The 16,413-nt window shown below is 40.4% G+C and overlaps 1 protein-coding gene across 3 annotated transcripts in view; it reads left to right on the top strand.

Annotated features, from left to right (window-relative positions):
- The window catches only part of LOC126272357 (probable cytochrome P450 6a13), a 75,567-nt gene extending 62,085 nt beyond the window's left edge, over positions 1–13,482 (top strand). For all 3 annotated transcript variants that reach the window (XM_049975168.1, XM_049975166.1, XM_049975167.1), the window contains 2 exons: positions 9,184–9,435; positions 13,142–13,482. In XM_049975168.1, coding sequence (XP_049831125.1) covers positions 9,184–9,435; positions 13,142–13,308 — 419 coding nt within the window. In that variant the 3' untranslated portion in view covers positions 13,309–13,482. The remainder of the gene's footprint in view (positions 1–9,183; positions 9,436–13,141) is intronic.
- The last annotated feature ends 2,931 nt before the right edge of the window (positions 13,483–16,413 follow it).

A 16,413-nucleotide genomic window follows, 5' to 3' on the forward strand; every position in this document is an offset into this window, starting at 1 on the left:
TGCGGAAACGTTAGGTAACAGTCTAACATCAGAAGCAGATATATTTCAAGGAACCACCTATTAAGGTGTAACCTGAAAAGCCTACATTATCCTATTTTTGTAATAGTAAAAATTGACCTATAACTTTAATACCTAGTGAGAAACTCAACTTGGAGAGTGCTTCAAAGTTTGAAATAGTTTTACTGTGTTTCTATTCATTTTTGTGATGCTGGATGACTTCGAAGTTCAATAGTGTTTCAAGTATCCCCAAAAGAGTGGAGCTTTTTCCAGTACAAGGTTAAATATGCGCCAAGCCTACAATATGTATGAATCATCACACATGCTCATAGGGGTACCCTACCATCATCACTGCTGAAATAACGAAGACGTTTTTGGTCGATCTGCTTGGACATCAGGTATTTCAAATCAGTTTCATATTTTTCTTAGCACTGTGGAACTTTCTGTAATCCCCAGATCGTCCTAGTGATCGTATGCTGCAACCTAGATATCCTATTTTTATGATGGTAGCTAGCAATACATCATTACTCTCGTCTCAAGAAACAGTCTCTAAATTTATGCCGTTGCCGTTTACAGATTTTCAGTTAAAACAGATAGCCAGAAAAAAAACATTACATTTTCATAATTTTATAAATATCTTTTCTAAACGATTTCTTTCAAAATCACCACATCACATATAACCTATGTAATAATGACTGTTTTTGAATGCACAAAACAATTATTTTCTGCATGATTTTTTCTTAATTATTAAATGTAATGAATGTGCCTTCATGGCCGAGAATGCACACAGAATGGAAATATCCATGTGACGCTATTACCACTTGAGTGGCAATATCCACTGCCCTCTGTGTTATCACCACCCAGATTTCAGCATCTATCAGATCTTTCTACAAGATGACGAATCCCTCTTCGCAAAATCCTCCTGCATGGGAGATCTGGAATTTAATGTGCACAGAAAATTCATTAGCCTAATTATTTAGTTACGATCTCACGCAAAATACTCCAAAAAGCCTGAGGAAAGTTGTCTGACAATTGAGGTTTCATGGAATGCCGGTTTTTAAGGATATTTTTCGGTCAATTTTCTGTTCTAGTTCGTTGCTGATTACAGATGATCACTTCTGTCATCATTATGAACGTTTGTTCTTCCACTCTTAAGCAAACAACGCAACTGACACAGAACATCTTCTTCACTCATCATATCTGGTCCACATACATCACGAGTTTTGCAACGAATTTCGACTGATTTCAGATATTTTTCGACACTAAAAACCATATTAAAAAGGGAACTTCATAAATATCGGGATTTACAATTGCAGTTCTCATTTATAACGGCTAGTATAGGCGAAGATAAACAGTCTAGCTTTCTCGTTGTTATTTCTCTGTACACACTGACCTACTACATGAGTCAGTGCAATGTGTAGAAGCCATTGACAGGCGAAGGAAGTTTCCAGATGAAGGAGCCTCATAATTTGCCATCTCGTATGTGTAGTAGCGCTGCAAGCGAAGCGCAAATGTAATCTGTGGGCGCAGAGGGCGCCACTTGAATAGACATAATATCGTAGACAGACAGCTTTGCGCTGATGGTGAGGTAAACTGAACAATCCGCCACTACGTTTTATGTTGATAAACTAAACGGAGATGGTGGTGGAAAGGGCCAAGTAACTTCAAAGTGACATACAACTGTTAATGTTCACCAATAGCAGTCACGAAAGAAATTCTAATTTTTGTCTACAAATACTTGATATATGAGGAGCACTCAATAAGTAATGCTACACTTTTTTTCCCCCCGCCAGTTTCGGATGAAAGAATGCAGAATTCGTAGTCGGATGTCGTAGGCCATTCCTGCCTCAGCCCCTGTAGTTTCATAAAGTTCCGATGGGTGGCAGCGCTATACATAGACTTTAAAATGGCGACTCTAACGGAAGTGCGTTCCAAGCAGAGAGCTGTCACTGAGTTTCTTATGGCAGGAAACCAGAGCATTACAGATATTCGTAGACACTTGTAGAATGTGTACGGAGACCTGAAAGTGAACAAAAGCACGATGAGTCGTCAATTATCATCGCAACAAGATCGATCAAACGTGTCCGATTTTCCGTGTGCCGGCTGGTCGCACGCAGCTGTGACTGTTGCAATGTTGATCATGAAGACACTCTCATTCAAGGTCATCCATGGATCACAGACAAACACCTCGCTGCTCAACTGGCCATTTCTGTTGTGTGGTGCTGTTACATCGTCCACCAGTTTCGGTACTCTGAGTTGTATGTCCACTGCATTCTTGCCGCCTAACAGAAGACTATAATGAGCAACTACGGACCATCTGTGCAAAGCTGCTCGCACTTTACGAATCTGAGCATGACAGTTTTTTGTCGAACATCGTCACAGTCGGTGAAATATGGGTTCATCACTTAGAACCAGAGAGAAAGCAGGAATCCATAGCGCCACACAACTTCTCCTCTAAAGAAAAAGCTCAAAGCCGCACCCTCAACTGGTAGAGTCATGGCTTCTGGGACTGTGATGGGGGTTATTCTGTTTTATGTCCGTCCTCAAGGTGCAACTATCGACTCTGAAGTGTACTGTGCTATCCTCAGAAACCTGAAGAAAGAGTGTGTACGACGCCACGAAACTGCAAACCAACTTCTCCTTCTCCATGACAACAGAAAACCTCACACAAGTCTGCAAAACCAAGGAGAGCTCACGAAAATTATTGTAATGTTCTTCTTCATCCGCCCTACAACCCGGATCTTGCATCTTGCGACTTCTGTCTATTTGGCTCAAGAAGGATGCACTCCGAGGGAAGCAGTGTGTGAATGATGGCAGGTTTACTTACGCAGCAACACGCTGGCTTTGACATCGACTAGTAGAGTGGTACCATGCGAGCAAACGGGCTCTCCCAATGGTGTGGCCTAAGGCAATTGCATTCAATAGGGATTATGTTGGGAAATAGGGTTCTGTAGCCAAAAGAGTGTAGAGTAATATTGTGTATTATAATCCCGCATAAAACAGTCTGCTTTCAGAAAAAAGTGGTACATTACATATTGAACGCCATTGTGCAACGAGTGTGAGCAATTTGTGTTTATAGACGTTGCATTCATTGCATTCACCAACACTGAACAAGTACTGATTAAAGTCTCCACTACTGCCGCATCACCCAGGCCATTTAGTTCAGTACTGAATGCCAAGACTCGGTGGACAACTGTTTCTTTGACCACTTTCGCCACAGAAAACACTGGGCCAATGTTGAAATGTCATATCACAATATGACTACTTCGTTTCGAAATCTTGGTCATATAGGCAGCATTCTTTATGTCAAATGGCGTGGAAAAGTGCTGTTCAAAGCAAATATGTGACTGAAAATCCCGGTGAGAGACATATCATGGACATATCATGGCAGAACTGGCATATCCTGTCCATTTGCAAGACACTCACATCAGGCAACCCTTTGAACTGTCACTGTGTCCGGAGTACCTAGTCCTGCACAGTGGTTCCATCTCCAAGGTGACGATGACAGTAAGGAACAAACAGCGACAAGTCATGAACTCCAGAAATTTCCAGCAGTGTTTCAGTTTGGAAATGGAAAATATTCAGTTTACTCAACTAGGGATGAGTCATGTCTTTACCCTACCGCCACATCATCCAGTCTGTACAGTGAGCAAGCAGTATTGGGAAGCAAGGGCAAATTTTACCAGGAATAAAGAAGCTCAGAAAATGAAACAGAAGCTTCTAAGATTTGCCGATGATTCTACAATACTATCTCAAACGGCAAAGAACTTGGGCAAATATTAACAGGAATTTTTTTGTCAGTGACTTTACAATACTATCACAAACGGCAAAGGACTTAAAGGTCTGTCAGACGGAAGCAGTTATTCCAGCTGAAGATAGATGTCAGTACTGAAAAGGGAGCATTGCGGCGTGTGATTTCGAAAAGCATTTTTCAAAATTAATGACCAATTTAAGTTCCGGAAAAACTATGGAAATTTCGAAAAAGCGTCGCGAAATTTATGGTGTCATCCTAAGAACTACGTCACATGTCAAAGTTGATAGCTCATGACAGAAAGATCTCCCTGAGGTAGCCACGAATGAGAGACACCAGTGTAGCCACACTCTCAGGAGGTGTCAGAAGATTACTTAACGTCAGAACGCAGACACGCTCAGCCCAGTCCAGTCATCGCTTACGACGACATTATCATCTTAGTCAGATCCAGCAGTGCGAGCTGTATTATAATCCACAACTGTATACTGAAGTTTATGGTCAATCGTATGTTGAGAGGAGACTATCATTCTGTACTGCATTAAGTGATAAGTTATAGAGTTCAGCTACAGTAACAAATAAAAGTGTCATTCCTGTGGACAAGGATTGTTTCCAAGTTAAGTATTTCCGATTGTTCAAGTTTTAATAGAGTGATCTAATATTCTGTGTGTGTTGCAGTATTTGCTCAACCTCCTCCAGAAGTAAATCTAGGCTTGCTACGACACACTATAGTGATGAAGCGAATGTGTCAAGTGTTTCTTTCTCTGATTCATTTATTTTACCATTGGGATGGGCGTTATGTCTCTTGAGGTTACATCGCCAGAACAAATACCAAAAGAACCACTGCCTTCCATCAAGGATTAGTCACTACGGTGTTGGCTAAGGTTTTGGTGGGTTCATGAAACTTGTCTATCTCATTATATGTGTATTGGACCTTTCCAAACTCCAATGTACCACTTCCACTATGAGTTTGCAAAACCAAATTTTGTCGATCCTGAGTTACTTTGGATTAATGACTGTGATCCATATCAAGTAACAACGTACGATACAAAAACATTCGGATATGCAGCGGATAATCCATACAGCACGACTTGTCAAAACAAGAAGTTTATTAACCTGACAAAGGACGAGGTGAACTGTCATAGATTGTGGAATTTGTGGGGCTGAGATCGAGAAGTTTTCTATACCATACAAATATAGAAGCCACCTAAAGGTGGGCTAAGAGTGCACCATGTGCGCCGTCAAAGGATTTCTCAGTTGAAGATTACAAGAGATGCCTGCTAAAGGACTGTGGCACCGCTCTGCACGTGCACGAAATAGTCTGTACATCGTTAGGTCATGAGGTCCATACTGCACTGCAGCTGAAAGTTGGACTGTCACATCATGACAACAAATAGTCCATCTGAGGGAAAGTGATTAGCACTTCTTATATTCACACTATTCATTTTTATGATAGTGTGAGAGAGAAAGAGAGTCGATGTATTTACACTGTATGGGGAATAGTTAAATGGACCATTGTCATATATGTGTCTATGTGTATGCCTATATATACGAGTACTACATACATGTCGGTGTGATTGTGGTTTTTCTTCATCTGCTGCAAATACCACCAGTTAATCTCACTTTTACCCATGCAATGCATATACTGCATATAAGTATGCTAATAACCAAAAGGAAACACATTAATATCTCTTTCCTGTATCTATTTAGTATACAAGTTATCTATTCAAGTAAAGAACAATTATATTGTAAAGTAACTTCGTTAAACAATGTTTCTTAAAGTTTCTTAGTAAACCAGAATTTTGTTATGTGCATATTGTTATTTACAGAGAGAAAGAACCTGACACTTCCACACCTGTTTGCAGACCTTGAATGAATGAAGAAACACAACTGAGATAATAAGCAGAGGGAAGGGGAACTTGATCCCTATTGATCCAATGACCTGAGCATACAAGAACAATAGCCCTATGTCCCAGTAGTAGGTATTTGGTATGGTGATCTTGTCTTTGTGGTCAGGAGGTGGGTATGGGGGGGGGGGGAGGATTATATGAGGAGGTTTAGCTTATCAGTGACCTCAGCATACAAAAACAATGCCCTGTCCTACTGCTCGACAGTCCTACTGGGTGATGCCGTTGTCATTTTGGATGACAAGAAACCTGAAGGGATTCAGAAGGTCCTCAGCAATGTTCACATTGTCCACAGTTGTAATGGTGTCATAAATTACTACCTCTGGTCACAAGGAAGCCCAAATCAATGCCTGCTGTAACACAACACTGCACTCATTGTCCTCTGCCCATGGTGTGGTGCATGTTTTTACTAGAAACGTGATCCAGACACATTTCCATTGCTGCACGGTCCAATCTTGATGATCCCATGCCCACTGGAATCGTAATTGGCGGTGTTGTTGGATGAATGTGGGAACATGTAGAGTCGTCTGCTGCTGAGCCCCATTTCCATGTGTCTGCATAGGGGCTATATTCTGTCGCCAGATCCCCTTCAGATCTCTGTGTACCCTACTTCACAGAGCGAGCAAACCTCCAACCTCCACATTAAGTGATGAGGCATTGATATCCAACACCTGTTGCCAACTCACGGTTTCACCATCCTTCAACAACTTTCCATAGATGCCTTCGACAGTAGCATGTGAATAGCCAGACCAACTCAGCAGTTTATGAGATGACAGTTCCCAGGTGTTGGACCATAAGAATTTCCCATTTGTCAAAGTCGATTACATCAGAGGATTTCGCCATTTACAGTATCTGTAGAAACTAGAATGTTTCTTCATTAATTTCTGCTTTCTATTTTGTTTTAATTTCCCTAATTACTTCACTATGCATTACAATATATTTCCTCTGAAACCTAAGGACTATTTAAATAATTATATTCGTAATTCCATCGTAAATTATTTCAACTTTCTCTACACGCAAAATCCTCTCTGTCCTACATGGATGCCAACATCAAAATCGTCCCAAATCAGGGCTTTCAACTGTCTCACGGAAGACTGGCTTCATAAACTTAAACAATGATTTCTAGGCATGGCTCTTTATTCTCATAAATGAAGACTTTTAATCATTTTTGTACAAAATTGACAATCAAATTAAGATGTCTCCGCTTATGCAAAATAATAAAACGTTGACAGAAATTTTCAAGATACGCTCTAAGACAAAAAAACCTCTCCACGAATTGTTCACAAATTGATATACACACAGATATCGACGGAAAATGCGAAATTGTAAATTTTGGCGGCCAATGGATGACTGGGCGCTGCAACGCAACCAGCTATTTTAATACCATTTTCATCGAGGTTTCCAAATATTTTTTTCGTGACAAAAAAAACCGCTTTTGACATATACAGAGTCTGCCATAAAAGTGGATACACTCTTTGTCAGGCTCTATCGAAATATTGATATTGTCGTTCGATTTGAGTTGAATGTGTTGTAGTATGGTCTTTGGCGCAACACATGTTAGAACTTTGATTTCGGTATTGAGAAAAGAAGATGGCTGGAGCACGCTTGACATTCGAGCAACGAAAATGGTATTGTAAGGCCGTTTTTCAAATGCTGTTGAATTGCAACATCAGTGGAGACGGGAGTTTGAATCAGAACCGCCAAACTACCTAACAATGAAACGCATCATTGACAAATTTGAATTGCATGGAACGATTTGTGATATTCGCAAAGGAAGGTCAGGAAGACAGTGTACAGCTACAAGTCGTGCTTCGTTGGCTTTCGTGTTGGCAATGTTTGCTAATTCTCCACAGAAGTCTGCTATGCAATGTGCACATGAAGTGGCAGTTACCAGTACAAGCGTACGAAGAATTCTGAAAGCTGCAAAGTGGAAAGTTTACATTCTAAGATTGCTGCATGCGATTAATGATGACGATCCTGATCACCGAATGCAATATTGGGTATCGTATTAGCAAATGGTAACTGATGACGAATAATTTGTGACAAAGAAAGTGTGGGGTCACGAGGCACAATTTAAACTTAACGGAACCATGAATCGGCATAACAGTGTTTACTGGGCACCTGAAAATCCGCATGTTTGTGTGGATAAAGCGGCCATTCTACCAGGGGCTCATGTGTGGTCTGGGCTATCATCTAGGGACTTAGTAGGACCCTTTTTCTTTGATGCTACTGTCTCTGGAGAGGAGTACCTGGAAATGTTATGCACATCAATTTTGCCAGATATACCCGCACTTTATGGAGCTGATGAAGAGGTCCTCTACCAACAGGATAGGGCGCCACAACACAACCACCTAGCTGTATGAGTTTTCCTGGATGACAGTTTTCCAGGGCATTGGATTGGACGAAGAAGGCCTATTGAGTTCCCTCCACGGTCGCCAGATTAACACCTATGTACTTTCGCTTGTGGGGAACTGTGAAGAACAGCATCTATCAACGTAACCCACGCAAGCTGGAGGAACTTCGCCAGGAGATTACAGCGATGTGTGCAGCGGTCTTCACTGTAACATTGACTGATGTAGTTGCAGCGACCTCTCGTCGTTCTGTTATGTGTATAGCCGCCAACGGTGAACATTTTGAGCATTTAACGCAACCATGTCCTAACTAAAGGTTTACAACATGTGTTATCAATTATTAAACGTAAAATAAAACGTAAGTAATACTTATCGTTCCTTAAAGTGTGTATACATTTTTCTGGTAGACTCTGTATATAAATAAATTGTCAAAGAATAAGTGACAAATTGGGATCCTAATAACAATAACCTTCAACAGAAAAGTAAAGTAGGGCAGCTTATTTCATGGCAAACCGGCATTTTTTTCCATGGTCAGTTTTATATTGGCCATCATATGCAAATGTTGCCTTATGAAGAATATGACACATTTGCTTATTCCTATCATTCTCGATCCTCCCCATATACATAACAGTATTGCCAATATGATCATGATGTGTGGTTAGTGGAAAGGGTCCAACAAACATTTTCTATTCTTACATCTTCATTAACAGCAGCATATACGGTGCGAGCGTTTTAAAGCTTATTTTTACTTCCATAAAACGGCAGTGAACGTTACAGGAAATTCGACTGTAGCAGTTACATATTAACGTTGTGTTTGCAATTAATCATACCATGGAGTATTAAGAGCGACAGGCTGGCATCTGTGCCCGATCGGTTCTAGGGTCTTCAGTCTGGAACCGCGCGACCGCTACGAATCCTGTCTCAGGCATGGATGGGTGTGATGTCCTTAGGTTAGTAAGATTTAACTAGTTCTAAGTTCTAGGGGACTGATGACCTCAGATGTTAAGTCCCATAGTGCTCAGAGCCATTTGAACCATTTGAAGAGCGACAGAATCTAAACATTATCTTGATAGCATTAATAACACTGCCGTTAGAATGTGCCCACGGTTTTATTCTTGCTAAAGAACCAACCTTACTGTTTGATTACTGAATTTTTATGGACATGATCTTGTTCTTACAGAGACACTGAGAAAGTATCCTCCGGGTGCAATACTTGTTCGAAAATGCAATCGCAAATACCAGTTTCCGAATGGCGGCCTTGAACTCGACGAGGGGATCCCCGTTATCATACCGACCTACGCTATGCACCATGACCCCGAGTACTTCCCAGAACCTGACCGTTTCGATCCGGAGAGGTTCTCGGACGAGCAAAAGGCAAAGAGACACCCCTACGTCTACTTGCCGTTCGGGGAAGGTCCCCGCAACTGCATTGGTAAGTCCACATATCTTCGTTTTTTTCTGTGATTCAAGCATGCCAGAATATAACTACATGGAGAAATGTATCTTCAGATTTAGGGTTTAACGTGTCATTGATGATTAGGACTCATTAGCTGGGAATGACGTCGGGTAGGGATGGGAACTGGCCGTTGTTGAAGGGCGAGTGGTTATATTTCATTTCAGTTTTCTCCTGATACTGTCCACCTCGCACCAAGGGCCAATAAACTACTGAGGTAGGTATTCTGGTAATAGTCGTAACCGAGTAACTTGCTCCTGTTGCCCACATTTCCAGTTCCTCATAGCAGGAATAAAACTACCACTTAATAGCTAGTGTGGGATCAGAGGAAGTAGCCACTGAAATTACGTAACTAATATTTTTGGAGAGAATCCGTATATTAAAATTTCCTTCGTCTCACATGCACAAAATAACATTTCAGCTAATTTGTTTTCTTCCTCCAGCACCTACCACAGATCAGAATCAAAATCCTGTTCACAATTCTACAAATCCTCTCTGTATTAGCCAGCAGTCGGGTCAGTCAAAGGTAGTTTAGCTCACCAAATGGAAAGTTTAATACTCAACTCGACATCCGATTTTAATATGGACGCCACAAACACTCGCTAAACCGGAACTGATGAAGCAAATAACTATCGAACATTCACTCGAGAGTTCAGTTTTATACAACGAGAATCAAGTAAGACCAGAGACGCTTTCACGAGAACTTAAAGTTCTGTCGCATATAGCCATTTTAGGCTCACGCTTACAGTTGCAACTACCGTCACAAATGGACACATCACGAGGTTCGAGCCAACTGGCACACTCTTCCTGACCGACTTCACCCACTGACTCTCGACTTCTGAAGGTGTCTCTGGACATTGTTTTGCGTAGTTTGAACATTCATAATACCTAGCCTACATAATCTGGGTTTGGGAAATTTAGACCTCACGTTTCTTTGTTCGTATTTTCTTTTTGTCACCCAAGTTTGTAAAACTGCTCTTGCTACTTGCCACAGAATTGCTGTTCAAGTAGGATGTCCAGCCAGCGAGTGGTCGGTCGCCGGTGGACAGGGTTGCCCATGTTGGCAATGTACCTATTCGCTGAGTGCTGCGCCATTGCGTAAAATTGGTGAGCTGTCTGGTTAGATCTGTCTTGAAGGTATGGTATGCCTGCCATCTCATGCACTTCTCTAGTGCTCGGTTCTGGCCTTGGGAGATGTAGTGCAAGCTGTAAAGCTTTGTTTTGTATTCACTGTAGTGCGTCGATATGTTCATTGGCTGCACTGTAAAATGCCACCCTTAATTGTGAGCGGAGAGAAACATTTTAGTTACCACTAGTGAGGAAACTATACAGTATCTCAAATTCTGACTATGGTTGGACAGTGCTAATAGCGAATTCTCAATCATACCATAGGAGCAATTTAATAATTTGGGCCTCCACTATTCGCAAGTACAAAGACGAGTGAAACTCGAAAATTTCAATTACAGTTAATAAAAGTTCACTTAACCATTTAGCTGCTCCGTATTTTGAGACTGACCACGCGGTTCATGCGTCTCTGCTTTTGGTATAAAACAAAACAATCGAATACTTTAGTGAATGTAAGATTCACAAAATAACAGTTAAAAGTCATGAAACGCTTTTAGTTACTTGCTTCAAAAACTTATCCTGCATGTTCTGATAATCAATTTTGAAAAGTTTTCTTAATTTCGTATATAATTTCAATGAATTTACAGTACAACAATTCAAATTATTTTACTTAATTATAAACAAATTACTTCGAATGAAATATTATTAACAGTATTTCGGTTTGTTCTCAAGTAGAACTACCATTTTAAATTACCATAATGAATAAAAATCGTAGCTTTTCAGAAATATGAGAGAGGTAAACATGTGGTGCAACATGACTGGATATCCCGAAATTTCAAAGTTGGATTGTTAACGAACGGCTTATTCCCCTTAGTTGCTAATATAAATCGCGTAGTGTATTAAAGTGAAATTTAATCTGAGATGATAAAGTAATTTGTACTGTTAAAAGGGCAGTTTACTACTGGAACTGGGTCTAGGCATAACAGTGTAAAGTCCAGAAAGTTAAAAATTGGAGCTAAAATGACCTCTCCAGAGGATGTTACCATGAGGAAGGAATTTCGGATAGGGGTTGGTAGGTAGTCTCATTTCAGTTGCCCCACGCCACAGCGGCGTATCCTAGAACAGGCCGTATAAAGGCCAGATACAATTTTACCCCCTGATGTGTTGGTAGAGTCGAACTGGTGTTTAGTGGGGGGTAGAGCGTTTCCATGCGTCCCAGTGCTTTCCCCCTGACCTCTCGGACGTGCGGTTCCCACGTTAGATGTACATCGGGTGTCACGCCTAGTTATTTTACGGACACACTGACGCTGTGCGCTCTGCTGGGGTTGCTAATATATCATCGGTGCGGACAGTAAACGAAAGACTCACTTTTCGACCGCCAGCGTACTTCACTAGACGCTTGAAAAGCACCGTTCTTAGCGCATTAATTTCTGATAAGACTTCCAGTTGGACTGCCTTACTTGTCCAGAGTAAATGATTGGTTCAAGAACATGCTACTTAACTTCTGAATCTCTATTCCGATAAATGAAGCTTGTGTGATTTTTTAGCCTTTTCCCACTGAAATACGCTTTCTGTGTCTGCTGTACTCATTTACAAAACATCAGTTTCTTTGACGTTTGATAGATATTTATTATTTTATAACCATAATATAGTGCTTTAATATCTAAGCCAGAACTTAATTCAAAAGGGTTACATTTCATTAATTTTTCTGTGCTGCAGGCCAAAATTTACTTATTTCGGCTGACAGCGTGGGAGGGGGGGGGGGGTTACTTTATGCTCACCTTTTGAAAATATTGTAATCTGGTGAGTTACTTTATATAGTAACATTCTGAAAGAATTTTTTTTTTGTTTTAATGAATTTTCCTACCATATTCCATCTATGTTTTAAATTTTTCACTTAAACTGAATCCAAAATTTTATTTCTCAGTGGTAGTTACTTTTCGTGGTGAATTTTGTGTTCAAAATTTCTGTGTTCAGGGCCTTAATCAGATAACAATATCCTTCTAAAAAGTATGTTGAGATTAAAAGTGAATAACAATGAACGAAATTTGCATTTTTTATACTTTTTGGTGGTCATCATAAAGCCAGTAGTACATGTTATTGAACGTGCATTGATGTTGCTAAGTGTGTGCTAAAAGGTATTTTCAGCTTCTGGCACCTCCTCACAAATCAAAATTGTCTTGTGAATATAATTCAATAACAAAAATTTTTTGGGTGATCACAAAGCACTCCCCTGCCCCCTCAATAATGCATATTATGGAAAATACCTTGGTATTACTAGTGTTAGTGCTCATCCAGTGTTCCATACAAATTTCTGGCTAAGGAACTGAAAGTCTTCCTTTTATTCTTGCTTAAGAGGCTATGTGAGACATGTGGAACAGTAAATTAATATATATTTGATTACCTTGAGAGTTATGTTGTTCCACTTCACTTTCCACTGCAAGTATTGGAACAACTCTGTTGCACTTACTGAGATGTATTTTTTGATAGCAAGTAGGTATACAAAGTATTTCCTTTTTCCCTATGGCACTTTTGATTGAATAATGTATTATCATTTTACATATATTTTTGACGAAGATGTGACAATGGCAGTGAACTTGATATTACTCTTATCTTTCAGGTATGCGATTGGGCCTTCTGCAGGCCAAGATAGGACTAGCATATCTTACATCCAAGTATGAAGTGCAGTGCTGTGAACATACCGCAGTGCCTATTGAGTTCAATAAGGTATCCTTCATCCCTATGCCTGCTGGCGGAGTACAGCTGCGCTTAGCCAAAAGGGCTTAGGCACAACAAAGCTCATGTACCATATTTTTTTTAATTTAACGGTTGTAAGAGGTGAAGACTGCTTTAATTTCTCACCTTATATACATATTATACCTAATAAAAAATTACATGTTCATTGCTTTTATTCCAATTAGTATATATAACAATGTGCAATGAATAATTACTGTTTCTTTTTATTGAATTTTTTTGTGTTCACCTATAACACTTTCATCTTCTTTTAGGTGTATCGAAAAGGTTCCTAGAGTCACAGGAAATAATTTAAGAAAATTGTACGTACATAGCTTCCCTAAGACAATTTTAAAAAATACATGTAAGAGATTTAGAGTAGCGGCAAATATTAACCGTAATGTTTGTATACAGTTTATATTACCTTCTTCATAAACACCAGTCTTTTTCATGGTTCGCTTAGAATCATGCAGAACGTGATCCATGAATTTCCTACTGGGCATTTCTGCCTTTCCACACCATTATGTGCTATGAACAGCAAATTTGTGGTACTTACACATGTCACTGTGGTCATTTTGCATTGTTCTCCATGTGAGCATTCTACCGTATTTCAGTAGGGAATGATGCAGGTGACCCGCACCACTGACTCGGCAAGGTCATAGTGGAGGTGATTTGCCATTGCATTCTTCTGGCCATAAAGAGGATGAATGATGATGATGATGATGATGATGATGATGATGATGATGATGATGAAGAAGAAGACAACATAACAACACCCAGTCATCTCGAGACAGGGAAAATCCCTGTCCCCACCGGGAACCGAACCCGAGAGCCCATGTGCGGGAAGCAAGAACGCTACCACAAGACCATGAGCTGCGGACTCAGTTGAGGTAGAGATAATGATAAATGTGTTTCTTGCATGTATTTGCCTGGTATTTGAAAGTCAAAAGATACGTTTTTCTATCAAGTCTCAGGAATTCTTTCTCGTTTTCACAAATTAAATACAATGAAACTCTTCATTTCAGCCATTTTTCATTGATGCGAAACATATTTAATCCAAGAACATTCAGTATAATTTGACTCTGGTAAACACAATCACCAGTATCATTGAATTAGAAGAACGTTTGTCTTAATTATTTGGCCATTAATGGACTGTTTATAATCACCATTGTATGAGAATAAGCTTCGTTGTTTTTCACAAGCAATTTTTTTTATGGGTGGGGGATGTTGGGGTGCTCTGATGGAAGGCTGTCACCTCAAGATGGTAAAATTTTGTATTTACGATCTAATTACAAATAAACATTCTTTCACTATGCTTGAAGCTTACACTATTTGAAAAAAAATCTTTCACAAAAAGTCCTATAACATAATGGCAGTGCTAATGAACATATTTAAAACTTTCTATCCACATTCTTATTGATTACCAGTAGTCATAGGGTCGAAATCGAAAGTGATTCACGGGATGTGAACATATTATTTTCCACCTGGAAAGAAACTTTCACATAATTTTCCTACTACTGCACCAGTCTTCGATTGTGGCTCTTAACTCACAAATAAAATAAACGTCCTCATATTTGACTAATAGTTGAAAGTACTCAAAGTGGAATGTTTCAGATGATACTTAGAGAATTCCAACCATTTTTTACACTGGACTGAGAATCTATCAAGTGGTGAATAGCCCCAGGATTACTGTAAAAGAACTCATGTCAATCCCATTCATGATTAAAAAAAGGTACAAAAATGTATCCACAGAATTACAGACACACAAACATTACAACCATCTATTGAATTATTCTAGAATATTTCCTGGCCTCAAACATCATCTGAGTTCTGAATAATAATAATCTTTATGAAAGAATTTGCATGTTTTCTGGAAAGAGAACTTCTTGTGCGATACACAGTTCACATTTTTCACATGCAATGTTTTGCATCTTTCCGATACTTAACATAGGTGACGAGATAGATTCTAAAAGTGGTTGCAGATGTGTTTAACTGGCATGTAGCTCAAGGCTGTGAGTAGTGTGCACTCTTCATCTATTTCTGCCCCTACCCTAAGAATTCCCCGTGCAGGTCAGGGCGTTAGAATAGGCCCGAGGTATTCCAGCTTGTTGTAAGAGGTGACTAAAAGGAGTCTCACATGTTTTGGCCTTTATGTGATGGTCCCCTGTAGGGTTTGACCTCAGTTTTTCAAAATTTTCCCAAAGAGCGAGCCAATAGGGGAGGGGTACCTTACATGGTGTGTAGTGTCTATTCTGCGCTGAGACCTCTAGCATCCTTCATCAACGAGGATCTGCACTTCTGCCCATTCTCCAGCTGGTGGGCGAGGTCACCCTCCTTCGTGCGTTTTCCTCCATCCTCTGTGCAATATCGTTCACTGAAATGTTGATGATAATGGACATCTTAGCTTGTTTGCACCTGATATCCAGCATGGTACCCAGTCCATTGCGGTGGGGCCACCATGTACCCTGTTAACTGTAGCCCCCTGACCACACAGGGATCACTCTGCTAATGACTCCACATTTAGCTCCCCATCTATAACAAGGAGTAGATGCCCGTCACCCTGGGACATCGGGACTCCTGGCAATGGCCATCCTGCCAGGTGGCCTTCACTGCAGCGGGGTGGCACTCAGCAGGAGGCCACTGGTTCGAGTGTGTGGCATCAGGGCAGATGACATGCCATGAAGCATAGTACGTCATCTATTGCTGGTGGTCAAACACTAGCATTCTCTAACTGGTCAAGGTCTAACTTAATTGCTAAGAAATATGAACCCAAATTGTTAACTCCCCCTAGCCCGCGTGGCCACACTACGGAAGGAATGCTAGTCTGAGGATGGGAGTGAAGCTTATTCACCCCGGTACCTATGAGAGTTGATGGGAAATCTTTCTTGTCAATGAAACTTCAGTTTTTTGTGGAGTGTTTAGAGGACAAGTTTGGGGAGGTGGAGGGCTTGTCCAAAATGCAGTGAAGGTCGGTACTGATCAAGCGCCCAGTCACTGGCACTACTGGCGTGTGACAAGCTGAGGGATATTTCTGTTTCCATCACGCCCCTTAAGAGCTTAAATATGGTCCAGGATATCATATTTCACAGAGACCTTCTTTAACAGTCTGATAATTAACTGCACGCCAATGTACTTTGGTGAGGTGTACATTTCGTCTGG

Source organism: Schistocerca gregaria, chromosome 5 (assembly GCF_023897955.1).
Source record: "Schistocerca gregaria isolate iqSchGreg1 chromosome 5, iqSchGreg1.2, whole genome shotgun sequence".
Classification (NCBI taxonomy): Eukaryota; Metazoa; Arthropoda; class Insecta; order Orthoptera; family Acrididae; genus Schistocerca; species Schistocerca gregaria.